The sequence below is a fragment of the Asterias rubens genome, chromosome 13 (genome assembly GCF_902459465.1).
Source record: "Asterias rubens chromosome 13, eAstRub1.3, whole genome shotgun sequence".
Lineage (NCBI taxonomy): Eukaryota > Metazoa > Echinodermata > Asteroidea > Forcipulatida > Asteriidae > Asterias > Asterias rubens.
In genome coordinates, this window is record NC_047074.1 from 12,472,909 (window position 1) to 12,491,458 (window position 18,550).

Consider the following 18,550-nt stretch of genomic DNA (forward strand, 5'->3'; position numbering starts at 1 on the left):
GTTTCTTTCTAAGCAAGGTTTTGTCTGTGCTATTCGAGATTTTGTGCTATGGAGTCGAGCCCAGGTTAAAAACCCTAGGGTAAAATGACTGTTTATTGGTAAACTATTTTTTAATAACCAACTTTTCACATGTTTTTTTAGAATGATTATCATTCTAAACAAAAACATGATTGATAATACACATCGGCAACACTTCGATTACAGAAATTATTCTGTTTCGTTGATAATTATCTTGGCCTAATTTCAGAAAGCTCAGATCAGTGCTTAGCAGGGAATGCTGCTCAGTAAATTATTTGTTGAGCAAAACACTGAGTAGGGCACCGCCGCGGCGCGCCGCGGCGGTGGCAACACAATAAACTGCATGGAATGTTGGCTGGTCACCCTGTTTCTGTTTCTGCTTAGCAGGATTTTCTGTGCTAAGCAAGATTTTGTGCTTACAGGCTATTATGGAAGTTGGCCCAGGTTAAAAACACTCAGGAAAATGGGTGAATTATTTTCACCCATTATTTTTTTAATTACTAATAATTTTTCAATTTTTTTTTTTTTTTATATAAATAAAGCATGGTATAAAACAAATCAAAATAATTAACAAGAACAAGTTGGAAACTTTTTACTGTAATATTTTTGAGTGAATTCAGTTATTTCAATCTATGTATCTCGATGTTCATGCGAACATAATTAATAGCATTGAATTTCAAAAGTCTGTGTGATGTATTTTGATACCCCCATAAATAGTAATGGAATAGTCTGTATGTACTTGCGATTTGAGTCACGTGACTACTATCACCATCACCACGACATAAACAGTAATGGCGGATGTGTAGGATTGAACGTTGTGTGCAGACAGTAAAAAGTGTAACGAACGTTGGCTCTAAATCTCTCCAATATTCATCGGTAGATCTTTGGTAAGTTTATTCCTTTATTTTGTTCGATCATTGTAGTATTATATTTTATTTTTAAATAGATGGTGCTGATAAGGGGAGGTAATAATAACACATTTAGTTAGGGTCGAAAAATAGATTAAAACTGAGAAGTTTTTGGTAGAAGTTTGAAGGTCGTGCTTCGCCGAACAGAGACAGCGGCGCTCAGCCAGTTGGAGCCGCTTTGGGCAGGGAAGTTGACAAGTGGACTCAAATTTATAAACGTATGGTGTTGTGTACTCAATTAAAAAGGGAATCAAGTAACACAATTTGAGGTCGACAAGCGACGTTTTTTTCATTCTAATAATATACTTTGGGAACATTTCTGTGTCCGTCTGCAACTTTTTAAGTTTAACTCCATTATTTTGTTACAAAAAATCCATCATAAATCTTGAATCTTGAGAAGAAAATTTGGATAACTTTCCGTATGGCGCCACCCTTATGGCGCCACCACTTTTTCACTCATTTTTTGAAAAAGGGATATCTCATTGAGGTATTTAATTTTAAATTAGATACTATTTTATTATTTCATATCGAATAAAAAAGTGGTGGCGCCATACGGAAACTTTTCCCACCACTGTTTCACTCATTTTTTACAAAAAGGGATATCTCATTGAGGTAAATAAAATACTATTATTTCATTTCGAATGATAAGGTGGTGGCGCCATACGGAAACTTTTCCGGAAACTTTATTTCTTAAAATGAATGAAAAAGTGGCAGCCAGATAGGAAAACTTTACTGTTTGTAATTATTTAAGTTGTGATAATTTTGTAACCCATTATCCCGGGGGATGAAGGGTCACGATTGCCACACTTTGCAGGAGACCAGAGTGAGAACACTGGTGTATATATACTCTTCAAAGTTTGTGAATCAAGTAAAACAAAAAACAAACACACACTCAAATCAAACAGACCCGTAAACGTAATGACAGAATATTTAAATTCTAGCGAAAAAAGGAAACCCAGCGACTTAACCTACATGAAGTATAACATTTGTTTGCATATTATTTGTTAGATGCAGCTCTCATATGAAGAATGAGTAGAGGACAAACACCAATGGACGGCCTCAATCGTCAAGATTCCATGTCATCTGAGGATCTTGATGGTCCCTCACCAGATGACTCGGAGAATATCGGAGAGATTCCCGGACCATCCAGCCCAGTCCAACGACCTAGCTCGAGCCTCACCGTAGAAAACCTAAGACTCTTTGAAGAAGCGTCAGAACGAAGTGGTAGTCCAGTAGTTCTGAGATCGGTTCAAGACTCTGCAAGGACAGCTTCCCCTCTCGGACCAGTCAAGACTGGTCGAGGGTCACCTGTTAGAGTAGACTCGGCTGGTGGCTTAAGAAGTGTTCCCAGTTCTCGACCAAGCAGCCAAACGCGCATAAACAACCCCTCTGGGTTGAGTGGGGAGTTTCTACGAACTGGAAGCAGTAAGCCTCTACCACCGATTGGAGTCGAGAGGAGCGAGGAGGAGGAGCAAGACGGAAAGAATGGTTCAACGTCTACTGACGATAAAACAATTAGTAATGGTGACAGACCAGAATTAAACTCCAGATCAAGTAAGAAGCATAACTTTTCTTTTTATTTTGTTGTGGGTTGGAATCCCACACGAAAAAATATGCCTGTGATTTTGTTCAAAGAATTCAGGAAAGCACTGAGTTTACAGTGCTTAATGTAAAATACATCTTTGTATATGGGGAAATTCAAAAATGAAAATTATTATGAAATTTATAAATTCAAGAACCGCATGTACTGCAGGGCTGGAATTTCACTGCGGCCAAGACAGCCATTGCTGTCATTGCCCTTCAAGTGGCCACAATGCCCCTTGAAAATAACCAAACATTACGGCTAAGTTTGCCGTGCCCCTTTCCCCCAGGGCCATAGTGTCCTTTTCACCTGTCCAATGTATAAAGGCAATTTCAGAGTCTTTCTCAAAAGATAATGACAACACAACTTTTATACTTATGTAAACTGGTGTACCAGAAGCAGTGGAAAGAAATGAAAAGAGAGAGAGAGGCAGAAAGCACTCAGAAAAACCAAGGGATGGAAAATGAAAGATCAGTCATTGTTTCATTTATCGCTCATCGGGATTTTGTATTCATGATTTCTGGCTTTATTGTTGTGATAGGTCAACCTACGATACTGAGTTACAGAAGAGAGCGAACATTGAACGATGACTCAGAACGATCGCTGAGAACTGCGGAGAGTGTGACGAGATCTGAGCGCTCAGTTTCCTTCAAGGATGAGTCAGACACAAAGTGAGTTCTTAAGACTAATTTCTGCTCACTGGTTCTCCTTAATAATAATAATATTAATGACTCTTTATTGCGCAGTTGTAAAGGAATGATCATGCGCTTCAACTATCATAACCCCATGGCCCAATTTCACAGCAGGTTTAAGCACAAAAGCTTACCAAGCCCAGAAAACTGTTGCTTAACAGAAACTGGTTATCAGCCAAAATTCCATAATATTTACATTAATGCAACTTGTGCCCCACTCTTTTTCGCTCGCCAAACAAATTTGCTAAGCAGTATTTTTCAGATTAACAGCTTTATGAAATTGGGCCCAGGTCACTTGGTCACTGGGCCGTTTATTTTATTTTGTGAAACCATCTCAGCTCCCTTGGGAGTATACAGCCTGTGTTACCAAAGTCCTCACAGGTACCCTTTTTACCGTTGGCTGAAGAGAAGTGTACCCAAAATAAAAAATAACTCTACAGGTAGATCGCCTACAAAATGACCTTTTTTTTTAAGGAAAAATGTATTCTACTCTTGGCAAAATTTACAAGCTAATCACACAATGATTTAGAGTTTTGGTGGCAACTTGTTTCATAATTTAATGACATAAATGATTTAGAATTTTTGTGGTAAGATATTTCATATGTTTAATATTTCCAAGAAAAATCAATTCAAAATGTATATTCAACAAAAATGTGTTTATTAATATGTTTTGAAGAACCCCGTCACTGTCCCCGGAGAAGGCTAGCCGCAAATCGACCAAGTCACCTGCAGACCGAGAAGTTATCCGACGTAAGAATCCAGACGGTACAGAGCGAATTGGTGTCTCCATCGCTACAGAGACAGAATGGAGCTGGTTAGAGAGCATGTCGCTAGCAGGAAAGGCTGAAGGTTCGAACCCTGTTTCACTCTTTATAGTTTTTCAAAAAGGCACCGGACACTATTTGTAACTACTCAAAATAATTGTAAGCATTAAAACTTACTTGGTAATAAGCAATGGAGAGCTATTGATAGTATAAAACATTTTGAGAGAGTAGGTTGGTTGAAGGTTTCGTACACTAATTCAAGTCATCCGTACCTGCCTGCTCGGTAGGTCCTACCTCTCTCCCAACCCTGCAGGCCTCAAAATAACCCATGACACCCTCAGCGTTTGCCTTGGTGCCCTTTGCAAGGCTCCAAAACAAATTTAAATATTCCAACATAGAAGTGCTCCTTTCCAGAGGAAAATTGCTAAGCACCTTCAAGAACAAAATTCAAAGCCTGCCCCTGGCAAGAGATAAGGTCCAGAAACTAAACTATCTTATTTATTTTTGATTTCAGAAGATCTCCAGAACGGCGATAAGAACAAGACACAAAAAATAAGGCCTCGTAAAGGCTCTCAGGGGAGCGTCAGTTACATGTCGGAAGTTTCAGATGCTAGGAATAACGGACGTAGAAAATCCCGAACGGATAGTGTAGGGGATGAGCTTGACAATGAGGAAAGTCCTTCTGAGTCAGAGGTAAGAAAATAATAATATTAATTACTTCTTATATGGCATGTTGTACAATAACGTATCAATGGGCTTAACATTAATGCCCTGCAGCTGAAAAACGAAACGCTAGGATTAATGCGTCCTAACTTTTATAAGTATATAACTTAACTCGCCCTAAGTCTTAAGATTAATCCTAAGTTAGAAAGATTTTGTTGAAATCGATGGCTGGTCTTTGAACCAATAACATTCCGTTGAACATTCTTAGCTCCCTGGGGAGTATACAGCCCCTGAGCTGCCGTGGCGCTCCAAACGCTTTTTCAAACACATTATCAACCTCAACCCTTACAGGTACCTATTTATTCTCCTAGGTGAAGAGAATGTACGATTCGAACTGCCTCTAGCTACCGGGCAACCTCGGTAGTCTAGTTGGTGAGACACTGCTCTAGAATTGCAAGGGTCATGGGTTCGAATCCCACTCGAGTAGCATGCGTGTGATATTTCTTCACAGGACTCTGGAAAGTACTGAGTATACAGTGCTAACACATATCGGTGTATGGGTAAAAAAAAAAAAAATTAATATTCTTTATCCTGATGCAAATTTAACATCTCTTATAATCGTTGCGATACCCGCTGCCAAAACGTAGGATTCGAACTGCCTCTAGCTACCGGGCAACCTCGGTAGTCTACACATATCGGTGTATGGGTAAAAAAAACAATAAATAAAATTGATAATAACCCTGATCAGTGATAATATCCAGAAAATGTCACATTGTACTCAATGGTCCCTGAGACCAACAATATCACAAATTGACGTGAGAGTTCCTGAATGATAAACTTTGCAGAAAAATTGCAATTAATTTTTCATTTTTATTTTCAAGTACTCTGACGATGAAGTTGCACCGCTCCCAACCGACACCCTCATCCCAAGCATCGGACCTCCCCGCATCATCCAGTACCAACGTGAATCCGACAGGTCGGGAGCCTACCCCGATGATGTGGGTCAGCGGGGCAGCACGGCCGATACGGGCATCCCGAGGTTCGACAGCTTCTCATCCGCCGATCTAGACGACATGGGAGGGGTTTGCGAGTTTTGTCAGCAGGATTTGAAAGTGTTCCCGACCCCTGAGATGGTTCAGACGATGACACCAGATGAGGTAATTTAAATCAAATTTAAATACTTGATTATATTTGGAAATGAATCTTTATTTCACTTGATATGTGGAAAAAAGTTATAATGTGATTGTTATTATTGTTATTATTATTTATTCAGCCAATTCAATGAAACAAGACAATATTGTTTTTTTGTTTCTCCTAGCCCATCTGAAAGTATTTTTTTATTTACAAAAATAGTTAACTGTGGTCCATAGACCTGATTATCATCACTTACTTCCGTTTTGCCATACATATACATTTAGGTTGCGAAAGGCTTATTAAAAACAAAAATACAGGACACAGCTAGTGTTTCTTGGCTGTTTTAAAGTCTGAATTTCAAAGTGTGTTTTTATTTTCAAGTGTTAAGTACTGTTTTGCCAAGCGTCTGTTTTGAACACAGGGCCCAAATTTATAGAACTGCTTTAGCAGAAAATATTGCTTAAATAAATTCTTCTACTGCAAAAAAAGGAGGATAGCAGTCACAGATAGTACTTAAATATGACATTTGGCTGATTACCACATTTGGTAAGCATAAATTTGTTGTGCTTAGCTACTTCTGTTTCTGAAGCAGCTCTATGTTGTGCCTTGTGTAAATTTCTGAGTGACAAATTAACATTATGTCTATCATAATTCTTTCCTCCCCACCAGATTTACTGTTGCACAGACTACCAGAACCTCGTGGAGTTCACCCTTACGCACAGCCCCGAGGAAAGCTACTCCGTGGATGAAATGATCGACATCCAACCTCACGCTCCGTACGGCAGCAAGCAGGCCCGTCGAGCCGCAAAGGAGCGCGCCGCCCAGAGAATGCGTGACAGAGAGGTGGCGAGACAGAGGGCTGCCGGAGCCAACCAGGCAAACTTCTATGCATGTATGTATGGTGCTTGGTGTTTGGTGTTGTGGTGTGATCATGTGATCATGTTATGGTGTGATCATGTTAGGGTGTGGTCATGTGATCGGGTGTGATCATGTGATAGTCTGAATGGCTATAATAGCATGTGATCTGCTCATACAAAATAAATTGTTTCGAACTTTGCGTGGACAACTATTTTTACATGGACAACTATTTTTTAGCATTTAAACCAGAGGTCATTTTAGTTATTGAGAAGTATCCAACTGCTAAGTCCATTTTATTTTTTGTTTTTCTTGGTTACAAGTTACATGCTCTATCCAACATTAGTCAAGTCAACGTCGTGCTTTGTCGATAAAAAGGGGAAGGAATTTAAAAATTCACACAATCCAGGTTGGGGCATTTTCCCCCATATCAGCGAAGGGCACCTCTGTGAGGGAAATGTAAAATTCTGTTGGAACATTTCAAAGGGCACCAAAGCAATGACCAGGGGCAATGAAGCCAATTGTCTCTGTTGCCTTCATAAAGTATCAGGCATGCCTGTAATAGTTTCATTTTGTAAGAACAGATTACGGTTACAGGAAGTGAATACTGACTTGTCATCTCTTTTTGAAAAGGCAAAGCAACAATTACAGTGAGGATTTACCTTGTATGTATTATAGCCTAGCAAAATGCTACTAAAAAAAAACTCAGTTGCTGCTCAAAAATCATCATTTGCTTCTCATTATTATTAGCAGTCAACCAGTATGTGCAAAACTCTCCCGTCGATATATTTTGCTATGCGAAATTGCTGGACAAAATAATTCCCTGATATGCTTGAATATCAAGCATTATTCATCCATACATGACTACTAACAACATAAACATTTCAAGTGCATTTTTAATGGATTTGCATGTTTTGTTTTTGCTGTGAATTCCTAAAAACGATTACAAATTATCGTATTCAAATTGTTGTGCATGCATAGTTGAAAGACACAGTAGTAGCTAGTGTGTGTGGAAAGTTTTGTGTGGGTTCACTCTTTGCTGCTCTAAAAACTCTACAATTGCAGAATCTTGACAAACAAGCAACTGAAATTCAAAAGGGTTGAAGCATTGCAGAGATTGATTGTATATTCAAGAAATACACAAATAACTTTAACAATTCTTTTTTGCTGAAATGAATTGACAATTCAGTTTGTAACTAATAAAAACCACATACAAATTTGAGATTACACACAACAAAGTTTTTTTTGTACTGCTGTAATGATATAGTTTTGGTGTTGATAATTGTACTAACCAGTTCAAAAGGGTGGAGAGTGTTTTGTGGCCATTACCACTCTTTCCCCTTTCTTGGCCTTCGTTCGTCTTTAAATTTACCTCATAATCGGGGGTGTTATGGAAATTGGCCTGGTCCTTCTTTGAATGATTATCCAGGCCTTGCATTTTTGTTTCATTGTTTGGTTTTGTGTTGACAGTTTGATAAAAAAAATATGTTGGAAGCAAAAGATAAACTAAAAGTAACAAAAGGTGGGCAGTTTTAAACAATTTTGAACAAAGATTTGGAATGTTGATTCATCTTGTTTGCTACTTGCTTGAACTTGTGCAATATTTTCCTTATAATAAAAAATAACTTAGTTAGTCTGATAGATAAAATAAGGAAGGTTGCAGTAGAACTTAAAGACTAACTTATTACATGAAAACGGCATAAGCTTTTGTAGCAATAACTACTTACATCTGGGCCCAATTTCATGGCTCTGCTTATCGCCGAATTCTGCACTTGCGATCACTGATCGTACCTTACTGTGGAAGCGCTGAATTTCTGCGCTAGCTGTGCATAAGCGAAGAATGCCTAGCAACGTGAAGTACGCATGCGCACAGGCAAAATTTCCCTGCTATACTGTGAAAGACGCGTCATGTAGGATCGGAATTCCATGCTTCCGTAAGCTCTTATTCTTTGCTTACATTAGGGAGAGAGCCCCCATTAAATAGTTGTTGTTGCTATGAAAGATTATACAGTTTTTATGTGACTAGTTGTCTTTGAGTGTTACTTCTATTTTCCAATGTTTTTCTGTTAACTCATCATAAGCAAAAAAACACAGTTCTGCTGAATGGTTTTGCTTCCGACATGTATAATTCCAAGTGTGATGCAACTAATTATGCGTGCTTAACCCTTGTTTTTTACCCCGCCGGTTTTTATTGCCCCTCCCGGTGTTCTCGCCCCACAAAAATATATCACCCCCATCATATTAATGATTTCAACCTCACATTCCCTGCTTCCTCATTGGCTGATGCACGGATGCTGCCATTCCTTGCACTGTGCCGACTCCCTCTGCTGATATTCCTTTAACTTCAATGCATTGCACCAATCTACTGGATATAAAATGCACATCACTACATTAGTACAAGGTAGGTATCCACTAATTAGTGCAAAGTCTCTTCCGAAAGCACACAGCAAGATTTGTATCAAGTTTATTCCGGCCATTGGAAACAAACAACTTGCATTTTCATCAACATTGTCGAGAGCTACAGAACAAACAAGTTTCCAAACTTGTGTACAAAGCGTGTGCCTTCACAGCATGCAATTTTTCAGCTGATCAGGGCCGTATTTCATAGTGCTGCTAAGCACAAAAATTTGCTAAGCATGAAATTTCTTCCTTGTTAAAAACAGGACTACCAACCAAATTTCCATGTGATTTTCAGGATAAGCAAACAACAGCTGAATGCCAGTATAACAAGCAATATGCAACAAATTGAAATTTGGTTGGTAATCCTGTTTTTATCAAGGAAGAAATTTCATGCTAAGCAAATTTGTGTGCTTAGCAGCTGCTTACCACTGAACTTTGTGTTTACGATCACCATTCTCCGCTTACTTTGTGCCACTCATCAACTACTCTAGTTGTACATGAGAAACATTCAGTTCGTGTTTCAAAGGGCGAAGCTGTCAATTGGTTGGAAATGCACATAAATCTCGTGATCATCACTAAAATTTGTTTCCTTCAGACTCATGAAAAACTCTGTCGTTTGATAAACCAGACAAACACTTGAGATTTTGAGGCGTGCTTTTGGATTAGGCATCAATTTTGATTGGTAAATATGCATAAATCAGCACGTTAAAAACCGATGAGGTTTCAATACCTGTTCATGCATATTTATTGATTAGATTTAACAGTTCTTACAATAATTATTAATTTATAAATTATTCACTGGTCCCCAAGGAGGATTAAATTTGTAACAAATTAATCATCATTAATTAATTCAATTTTGTATTCTCGTTGAATTTATTTCTGCTCTCGTAACAACTGGTGCAGCCCACCGATTGGAGGTCTTAGACGGAGGTTAGAGAAATCGCACGTGGAACGTTTTTCCACGCATTGCACCCGCTCACATTGTGGTTTTTGAAATTATTTTATTCTCACACCTACCAAGAATTTTGTTGACGCTTGTGTTTGGCTGGCATTTTGCTCATTGTTTTTTGTGCTGCTCGTTCAATTTTTTGCTCATTGCTTATTCAAATTTTTCACCATGTCACCAGTTTGGTTAAGGACACAGATTGTTAGCAGCAAATGTCTGAAAGAGTTTTACAATTTTTGTTCGCAGTGCATTTTGTACGTGTGCATGTCATGTGTGCACTTTGCACTTTGTTAAATTGTGTAACAAACTTTTAAAAGTTCTAAATTTCTTTTAGAGACAAGTTTCACGGATACTTAAATTACTATTACTTTAAATTAATTCTTTATCCCCGATGCAAATTTAACATCTATTATATCGTTGCGGTACCCGCTGCCAAAACATAGGATTCGAACTGCCTCTAGCTGCCGGGCAACCTCGGTAGTCTAGTTGGTAAGACACTGCTCTAGAATTGCAAGGGTCGTGGGTTCGAATCCCACCCGAGTAACATGCCTGTGATATTTTTTCACAGGACTCGGGAAAGTACTGAGTATACAGTGCTAACACACATCGGTGTATGGGTAAAAACCAAAATTAATATTCTTTATCCCCGATGCAAATTTAACATCTATTATAAATTACTACTGGGTCATTTTAAGGGCTTGAAAAGGCACTTACCAGGGGGCATGAAGGCAATCCCCTTTGTTGCCTCCGTGAAGTATCAGGCCGAGTTATTCAGAGTTAAAAGCGTCTCCTTTGATTTTATTTGAGATCCTCAATTCGGGGGAGGGGAGGGGAGGGGGATGTCTGTTTAAAACGTCCTTGAGCATGTAAAGCTTGATGCAATAGTTTATGCTGTTCTGTGAGATGATTGTCTGTTGGGCAACAGATGTTAGGTAATTTAGTTTGGCCACGAAGGAGTAGAAGTGCATGTCAGTAGAGTGTTTCCGGAGTCATCTTTGCATTGCTAGTTGTATAAAAATGGAACGTTATTATTTTTGGTTGGTGAACTATTTAGGGTGAAATCTGGCAACTTGTTGGTTTGGGCATGAAAGAGTAGAAGTGCATGTATTGTTTTGGTTAGGGTCAAATTTTGCTGCGCTTTCCTTGAATATGCCATCATTGCTGAGTTGTCTGGTGCACTGGATTTGCTTTGTTGGCAATGTCATTGGTGTGTGGGCTGATTATGACAAGGATACAACAAATATTGCATGATAGTGTTTTGTTAGCCGAAGTATTGCATTGATAAGCATGTCTGTTTAGCATGAATATAGACGTACCGTAAATAATTGCACATGGTCTGATTATAAGTTGGGGAATTTTCATTTAATTTTTTTTCTGATTATCTGAGGTTATTTGGTTGAGGTATCCACTAAAAGACTTGATACTTTGTTCTATAAAGGGCAGGGTAATTTTTCCCTGTAGAAGGGCACATATTTGATGACATTTTAAAGTTTATCTGAGACATTAAATCTATGCACAAAGGAGGTGACCAGGGGCATCGAGGCAATGACCAAGGGCATGGAGGCAATGACCAGGGGCATGAACGCATTAATCAGAGGCATTTAGGCAACGACCAGAGGCATGGAGGCAGTTCCCAACTTTGCCTGTTGGTGTTATTTTTTTTTTTTATTTTTTTTTTTTTTACACATTTTACTTTAATTAATGCAAAGTAACAAAACTAACGATGATGTTATCACTGAATTTAGTTGCCAGACAGATGAAGACCATCAACTACCAGTTGTCATCCCAGAAGTGTCTTGATGAGGGATGGACAATCCGACCTGCGACCCCTGATAATGATGATGGGGGTTCCCCTCAGGTCTTCGAGCCTGAACCTACACTCCCCCCACCTATAATGTCGCAGGTATGTAAGAATTGCTATGCTTGTAAGGAGTTTTCCTAATTTTTCTGTAGAGTAGGTTTTCTTAGTTTTGTTTCTAGGCTTGCAATATAGTTTTCTACTTTTCCTAGTTTTCCTAGCTTTTTTTGTAGTTTTGGTTTTTCTAATTGTTTTCTAGCCTTGCTATATACTTTTTTATTTTTCCAAGGTCTGAAGGCCCGGTCCCACTGCATCAATAACGAGAACGATGACGATAACAACGCCAAGAGAACGCAGTCTATTGGTTAAATGAGTGTGTGCCTATTCTGCGTGGAGCATTCAACCAATAGAACGCAAACTCTTTGCGTCGTTCTCGTTATCGTTCTCGTTATCGCTGCAGTGGGACCGGGCCTTTAAGATCATGACCGATTTATGGCGCTTTATAGGTTGGTAAGGATTTTCCAACATATCTTCACTAAATTGTTATCCTTTACTTCTGTTTCAGACAAAACAAGGCATCCAAGACCCTAAGATCGTCAAGAAATTCTACGAAGATGGCAAAGTCTTGATGATTATGTTTCCTGATGGCACAGGCAACGTGTTGTATCCTTGACAAATTAGTTTATTTTGATTGTTACAATCGTTAAAAAAACATTCTTGATAGGCTACTTCCTCGGCACGTTAATCCCACAGTGGTTGCATGTTCAAACCCAACTCTTGTCAATTCGTCTTTGTAATTTGGAATAGCCTACATCTTGTAAAAACAAGTTTTTTTGAGACAAATAAGAAAGAATATTAATTTTTGGTTTTTACCCAAACACCGATGTGTGTTAGCACTGTATACTAAGCACTTTCCCGAGTCCTGTGAAAAAATATCACAGGCCTGTTACTCGGGTGGGATTCGAACCCACGACCCTTGCAATTCTAGAGCAGTGTCTTACCAACTAGACTACCGAGGTTGCCCGGTAGCTAGAGGCAGTTCGAATCCTATGTTTTGGCAGCGGGTACCGCAGCGATATAATAGATGTTTAAAAATAAGAAAGAACTTAGAAAAAAAGTGGACACATTTGCTGTAAAATTTACAAACAGGCGTTTCAACTTTGCACTTAACAATATTTATAGAATATATTGTGAGTTCACAAACAAAATGGACATTCTAAAATTCTGAGATCATAGTTGGTCTGATAGCCTGAAATAGCACCCTCATTTGCTGTAAAATTTACAAACAGGCGTTCCAACTTTGCACTTAACAATATTTATAGAATATATTGTGAGTTCACAAACAAAATGGACATTCTAAAACTCTGAGATCATAGTTGGTCTGATAGCCTGAAATAGCACCCTCGTTTGCTTGTGTAATTTCTAACCTGTAGATGAAACTTGCTTCCTTTTGCTTAGCAAAGAAATTTGTCCAGCAGTGTTTTCTGCTTAACAGCTTTATGAAATTGGGTCTAGTACCCAACTGTTATAATATATTATTCCTTAACTTCTCTGACAGTTACCCATCTGGTAACACATCCATCCTCATAACATCGACGGAGAAGGGGAAGTACACGTATCTACTGTATGAAGACTTTCCCAATAATGCCCCAATGCTGGGCATGTTTGAACCCAGTGGCTGCACCACGTGTTACCACTCCAACGGCAATATCAGGTATAAAACAAGACCCTATAGTTTTTGGTCACACTAAAAGAGTTTGTATTGACGCTCAAAAGTTGAAAAATGAAGTTGCTAGAACAACTGTCTGGCAGAAGTGGAACTTAAAAAGCCACCTTTTGGTGGTCAAGTGTGGGTTCAAGTCCCTGTCTTGACACTTCAGAAACATCATAGCCATACGTCCTGTGCTCTTAAACGCACAGGGGTCGATTTCACAAAGAGTTATGACTAGTCCTTAACTTAGGACTATTCCTAGGAGATTTTAAAAACTTAAGGCTAGTCCTAAGTTAGGACGAGTAACTCGTCCTAACTCAAGATAAGACTAGTCCTAACTCTTAGCAACTCTTAGTCAACGACCAGTTTTCTCACGTGGTGTATCCCAACATTTAAAAACAAATCTGTGAAAACTTTGCCTCAATTTGTCATCAAAGTTGCAAGAGAATGAAGAGAAAAAAACGCCCTTGTTGCACAAACTTATGTGCTTTCAGATGGGCCTCGGGCCTGACCTCTTTTAATATTTGATTGAGAATTTATCTCTTTCTCAAAAACTATACTATTTCAGAGGGAGCTGTTTCTGACAATGTTTTATACCATCAACAGCGGGCTCCATTGCTCGTTGACGAGTGTGGTTTCGATGCTAACAATTATTTTTTAGTAATTACCAATAGTGTCCAGTGCCTTTTAGAGAAGGATTGGGGAGGGGGAAAACACACAGGGAAATTTCTTTTCACTTTTTACTTGTAAATTGTGATAAAATAAATAAATAATTAAATAAATAAATAAATTGAATTGAGGCAGATTAACAATTGTGTCCAGTGCCTTTAATTGAGTTGAAGCTGAATGTTTCTTTTTCTTCCACTCAACTCCCATACTCCAGGTTAAATCTTAACCAGTACGGCGGCATCTTCACCGATCCCAAGGGTGCGGTCAAGAAGAGATGGAGCTGGAAGGACCAAGTGACCCACGTCCATGCCCCGCCCTTCCAGCCCATCTGCTTCGCCATTAATAAACACTTCAGCGTCCGCTGCATGGCACAGGAGCAGGTATTCTTGTCTTTCAACTGCCACACACAGACTCTCCGGTTTAATGTCGGAGTAAAGTTAAAGGTAAGGTTGACAAAGTTTGTATAAAAATTCTTAATAGTTGTTAAATTTTCATCGGGGATAAAGAGTATTAACTTGGTTTTTTACCCATACACAGATGTGTGTTAGCACAGCATATTACTACATGAAAGTGCTTTCGTGAGTTATGTGAACTAAAGACACAGGCATAATATTACTCGGGAGGGATTCAAACCCACGACCTTTGCACTTCTAGAGCAGCGTCTTACCAACTAGACCACAGAGATTGACCGGTAGCTAGAGGCAGTTCGAATCCTATGTTTAGTATTGTAAATAAAGTGTATGGGATTTGAGGCATTGCATGGTGAGGCATTGCATGGTGAGGCATTGCATGGTGAGGCATTGCATGGTGAGGCATTGCATGGTGAGGTATCAATATATATTAGGTTTGCAATAACACCATGTGTGTATCTCTTGACGATGACTAAAGAAAGCTTGTCGAAACGTTGAGACCAACTAAAAAGAACTGGCTCCTCGGTAGTGCAGTTAACAACGAGAGTTCCCCTCGATCCACTAGGCGAAAGCAGTTGTCGATTTTCTACCTTCCTGCTCAGGTAATAGTGCAAAAGCAGGACAGTTCTTTTCAGAACTGAGAAGTCTCCCAAATCCTCCCAAATCCCCAAAATTTACTTTGCGGTAATAGAATATGAAGAAAGACAAGTTCTCTAAAATACATAACCTATCCAGCAAGTAGATACATACATGGTGTTACCGCATTGTGACATCACACTTTGCATAGCAACTAAGATTGGTGCTCAGCTGAAGATCAATCTTGACTCTTTATTAAATCAACTGCAGTTGACTCATGGGTAAAATAAAATATAATGAATTGTTTTTGTTTTTCTGTTCACAGCTTGTAGCACCACAGTTAATACCAGAAGAGCCTATCGATGACCACGCCCTTTACATGTCAGAGGTCAAAGCATATGTAGAGTGAGTACCCCCCCCCCCCCCCCCCCCCGAGTCTATTTATATATTGTAGCCAGAAAAAAAAACCCAGATTTTTGTAGTATTTAAAACTGCTGATCAGTGTAATTTTAAGAAAACTTTCCGTACGATTCAGTACTGTCGACTGTGGTTTGGAATGATGGATAAACTATGCCAGCCAACAATAATTTGTATCTTGGTGAATGCATTTACACAGTTCTGTGAAGCAACCATAAACAACCTGTGCAGTTGAAAGGTTTTTATTGCTTGGATAACTTGCTGAAAAATATTATCGAGAGAATTAGGAGCATGTCAGGCACTGGTCTTAAAGATGGGGTTTTAATGTGTAAGAGGGTTCCCCCAACACACTGCATTTTTTTAAGTGTCTTTTAGGGGTTTATCTGATATTTATTTTGACTTATTGTCGTCTTCTTATATAATGTTCCTTTGTACCCCGCGGTGGTGCAATTTTTGTGTATTTTATCTCTGCAATTTTTATCAATATTGTTATTTTGTAATGCCACATTATTCAGCTTCGTGCTGCCATTTGTTTTTTTAAATAAAAATGAATGAATGAATGAAAAAGATGCTATGTCAGATTTTTGGCCGATTTGACCCAAAAATGTTGATTTAAAATGCAATAGGTATTTTGATGGGGGTAGAGAAAGTTACAAGCTTTCATTTGAGCCATTGCTCGAAAAAGTCCGCCAACTATACGTAGCAGTGAAATAAAGTGCTAAAAATTAGTTTTTGTCGGGATCCCGACAATATATAACGTGACAAATTCTTCTGTGTTTTATAAGAAACGTAAAAAAAAAATCATGGTTCCTGACTATTAAAAGTAAAAGTTAAACTGTACTTCGTTAGAGCGGGTGATACTTTTTGAAATACCATTCACTATTATTATTATTATTTACTTCTTTTATCTTACAGATTGATATTTGACAAGATCCAGAACCAGATGAAATTCTCCAAGTCCCCTAAACTGGACAACCTTCCTCCATCGTTAAAACTCAAGAACGAGATTCTACGCAACGAGCAGCTCAAGACGCGACGGAGCATGAAATACGTGACGAGTAGAGGAAAGGACGTCGCCCCCGTTGTCACGGTCAATTAACCACGGTTATGACAAATTATCAGGAAATTTTGTTTTGTACACGCATTTTTGTATTGAGGTAAAATCTCTTCAAACTGGATTTCAAAGAGACAGTTGACTCAATTCACCTATAGTCTTGTGCATGCACCATTTTGGGAGTCATTTTCCCCATTTTTTTGCTGTGCGATACGAATTTTAGGCGACGTCCGTGCATTTCAACGCATACCGTATATTTATATAAATGCATTCTGGCTCCCAAAATGGCATACCACAAAATGACAAACGTGGCCCAATTTCATAAAGCCTGTAAGCCAAAAAAACTTGCTTAGCACAACAAACTTTTGCTTTGCATTAATAGAACACCATACAGTTACCATTGCTGTGACGGGTACCGCTGTCAATTCTTGCTTAGCCAATAAATTCGCTAAGCAGAATTGTCTGCTTAGCAGCCTCATGAAACTGGGCCCAAGATAGCCACCTTTGGTGTCAGTACAAAGGGAAAACATAATTTGTTTGAAGACTACATCAATTTAAAGACAATTTTATATTCTTGATCCATCATGAGAGTGCGCGATGGAATAAACGGTAACAAGTTGTAAGTTTTTGTACATATTTGTAAAGAAAAATGACCTATGACCTGCTTAGCAAGTTTCTTCAGTGCTTGAGAGCAGATAATATTTTGTTGTATTTTAAAGAATTCTGTTTAGATTGTCAAATAAAAACAAACAAACAAACAACCAATATTTAAGCTTTGACAAATTACTATAATTAAATAAAAAACTTGAAACGAGTTCTTCACAGCTTCCCTTCTTAAGCAGAAAGAAACGAACATAGAAAACAAATCAAATAAGCTACTTATATGTTTCTATGACATTTGTGATAAGCATTGTACCACCAATATCTCGCGATTTTTCCTTTTGTCATTGCGACTTTTTATTTATTTTTATTGAATTAAGATACGCCAGAAACAAAGCCAGACTTTTAGTGGACATTCTTGATGCATTTTTCCACTTCGCTGGCACTTAAGGAACATCAGAAAACCCAGGAACGAAGGACAGACAAATGTGCATTGTCTGTGTGAGTGGTTAAAGGCCCCGGACACTATTGGGAATTACTCAAAATAATTGTTAGCATAAAAACTTACCTGGTTATGAGCAATAGAGAGCTGTTGATAGTATACAACATTTTGAGAAACATCTCCCTCTGAAGTAATGTAGTTTTTGAGAAAGAGGTAATTTCTCACTCAAATATTAAAAGACTTCAGGCCTGAACCCCTTTTTAGGCACCTGAAAGCACACAAGTTTGTGCAACAAGGGCGTTGTTTCTTTCACTATTCTTATGCAACTTTGATGACCAATGCGTCTAAGTTTTTACAGGTTTGTTATTTTATGCATATGTTGGGATACACCAAGTGAGAAGACTGGTCTTTGACAATAACCAAACTGTGTTCAGTGCCTTTAAATGACATCAGAATACACAGGGTAGTAGGGAAAAATAAAATCCAAAATGCATTGTCCATTGTCATTTGATTAGTTAGTGGTTTAGATGTTGCTTGGTCGAGACAAAGAATACAAATATTACATCTGGCATTGAATATCTTATCCTGACTCATGTTGGGGGCGTTTTTTTGTGTTCATAATTCAATAAAAATGACAGGCTTGTGATTTCAGGGTTTTTTTTTCATCGAGCCCCATGGGGCTTCAGATTTTTCTTATAAAGATGTAAAACTTCCATTACAGAGATTAAGACTTTTTCCCTATCATGACAAAATCTGGAGATATTATTTGAAGTGAGGTAGAGGGAGCTTCTTTACTGTTCTAAAAATGTGTCCTCCGATAAAATTAAGTGGGCTTTATCCTTTTCCGGATTTGTAACTTTCATGGAATCCAGCCCTGATAACTTAGTTGCTGTTGTTAAAGTGTTTAACAG

The 18,550-nt window shown here is 38.5% G+C and overlaps 1 protein-coding gene across 3 annotated transcripts; it reads left to right on the top strand.

Moving 5' to 3' along the window:
- The first annotated feature begins 819 nt into the window (after positions 1-819).
- Positions 820-16,976, top strand: LOC117298850 (glutamate-rich protein 6-like). Of its 3 annotated transcripts, XM_033782198.1 has the most exons (15): positions 820-905; positions 1,935-2,480; positions 3,050-3,179; positions 3,877-4,049; positions 4,479-4,657; positions 5,509-5,784; positions 6,431-6,653; positions 9,012-9,017; positions 9,920-9,946; positions 11,708-11,865; positions 12,326-12,423; positions 13,319-13,474; positions 14,355-14,583; positions 15,452-15,531; positions 16,459-16,976. In XM_033782198.1, exons 2-15 carry the CDS (start codon positions 1,955-1,957, stop codon positions 16,640-16,642), a joined length of 2,445 nt encoding a protein of 814 aa, XP_033638089.1. In that variant the 5' UTR covers positions 820-905; positions 1,935-1,954; the 3' UTR covers positions 16,643-16,976. The 3 variants fall into 3 exon arrangements, with proteins under 3 accessions (XP_033638089.1, XP_033638090.1, XP_033638091.1); XM_033782199.1 differs by lacking the exon at positions 9,920-9,946; XM_033782200.1 differs by lacking the exons at positions 9,012-9,017; positions 9,920-9,946.
- The last annotated feature ends 1,574 nt before the right edge of the window (positions 16,977-18,550 follow it).

What these genes read in the sequence shown, in the direction of transcription:
- LOC117298850 (XM_033782198.1), top strand. Translation starts at nt 1,955, where the DNA reads ATGAGTAGAGGACAAACACCAATGGACGGCCTCAATCGTCAAGATTCC. An exon ending in GATGGCACAGGCAACGTGTT is followed by an intron (nt 12,424 to 13,318) that starts GTATCCTTGACA and finishes CTTCTCTGACAG; the next exon opens with TTACCCATCTGGTAACACAT. An exon ending in CACTCCAACGGCAATATCAG is followed by an intron (nt 13,475 to 14,354) that starts GTATAAAACAAG and finishes CCCATACTCCAG; the next exon opens with GTTAAATCTTAACCAGTACG.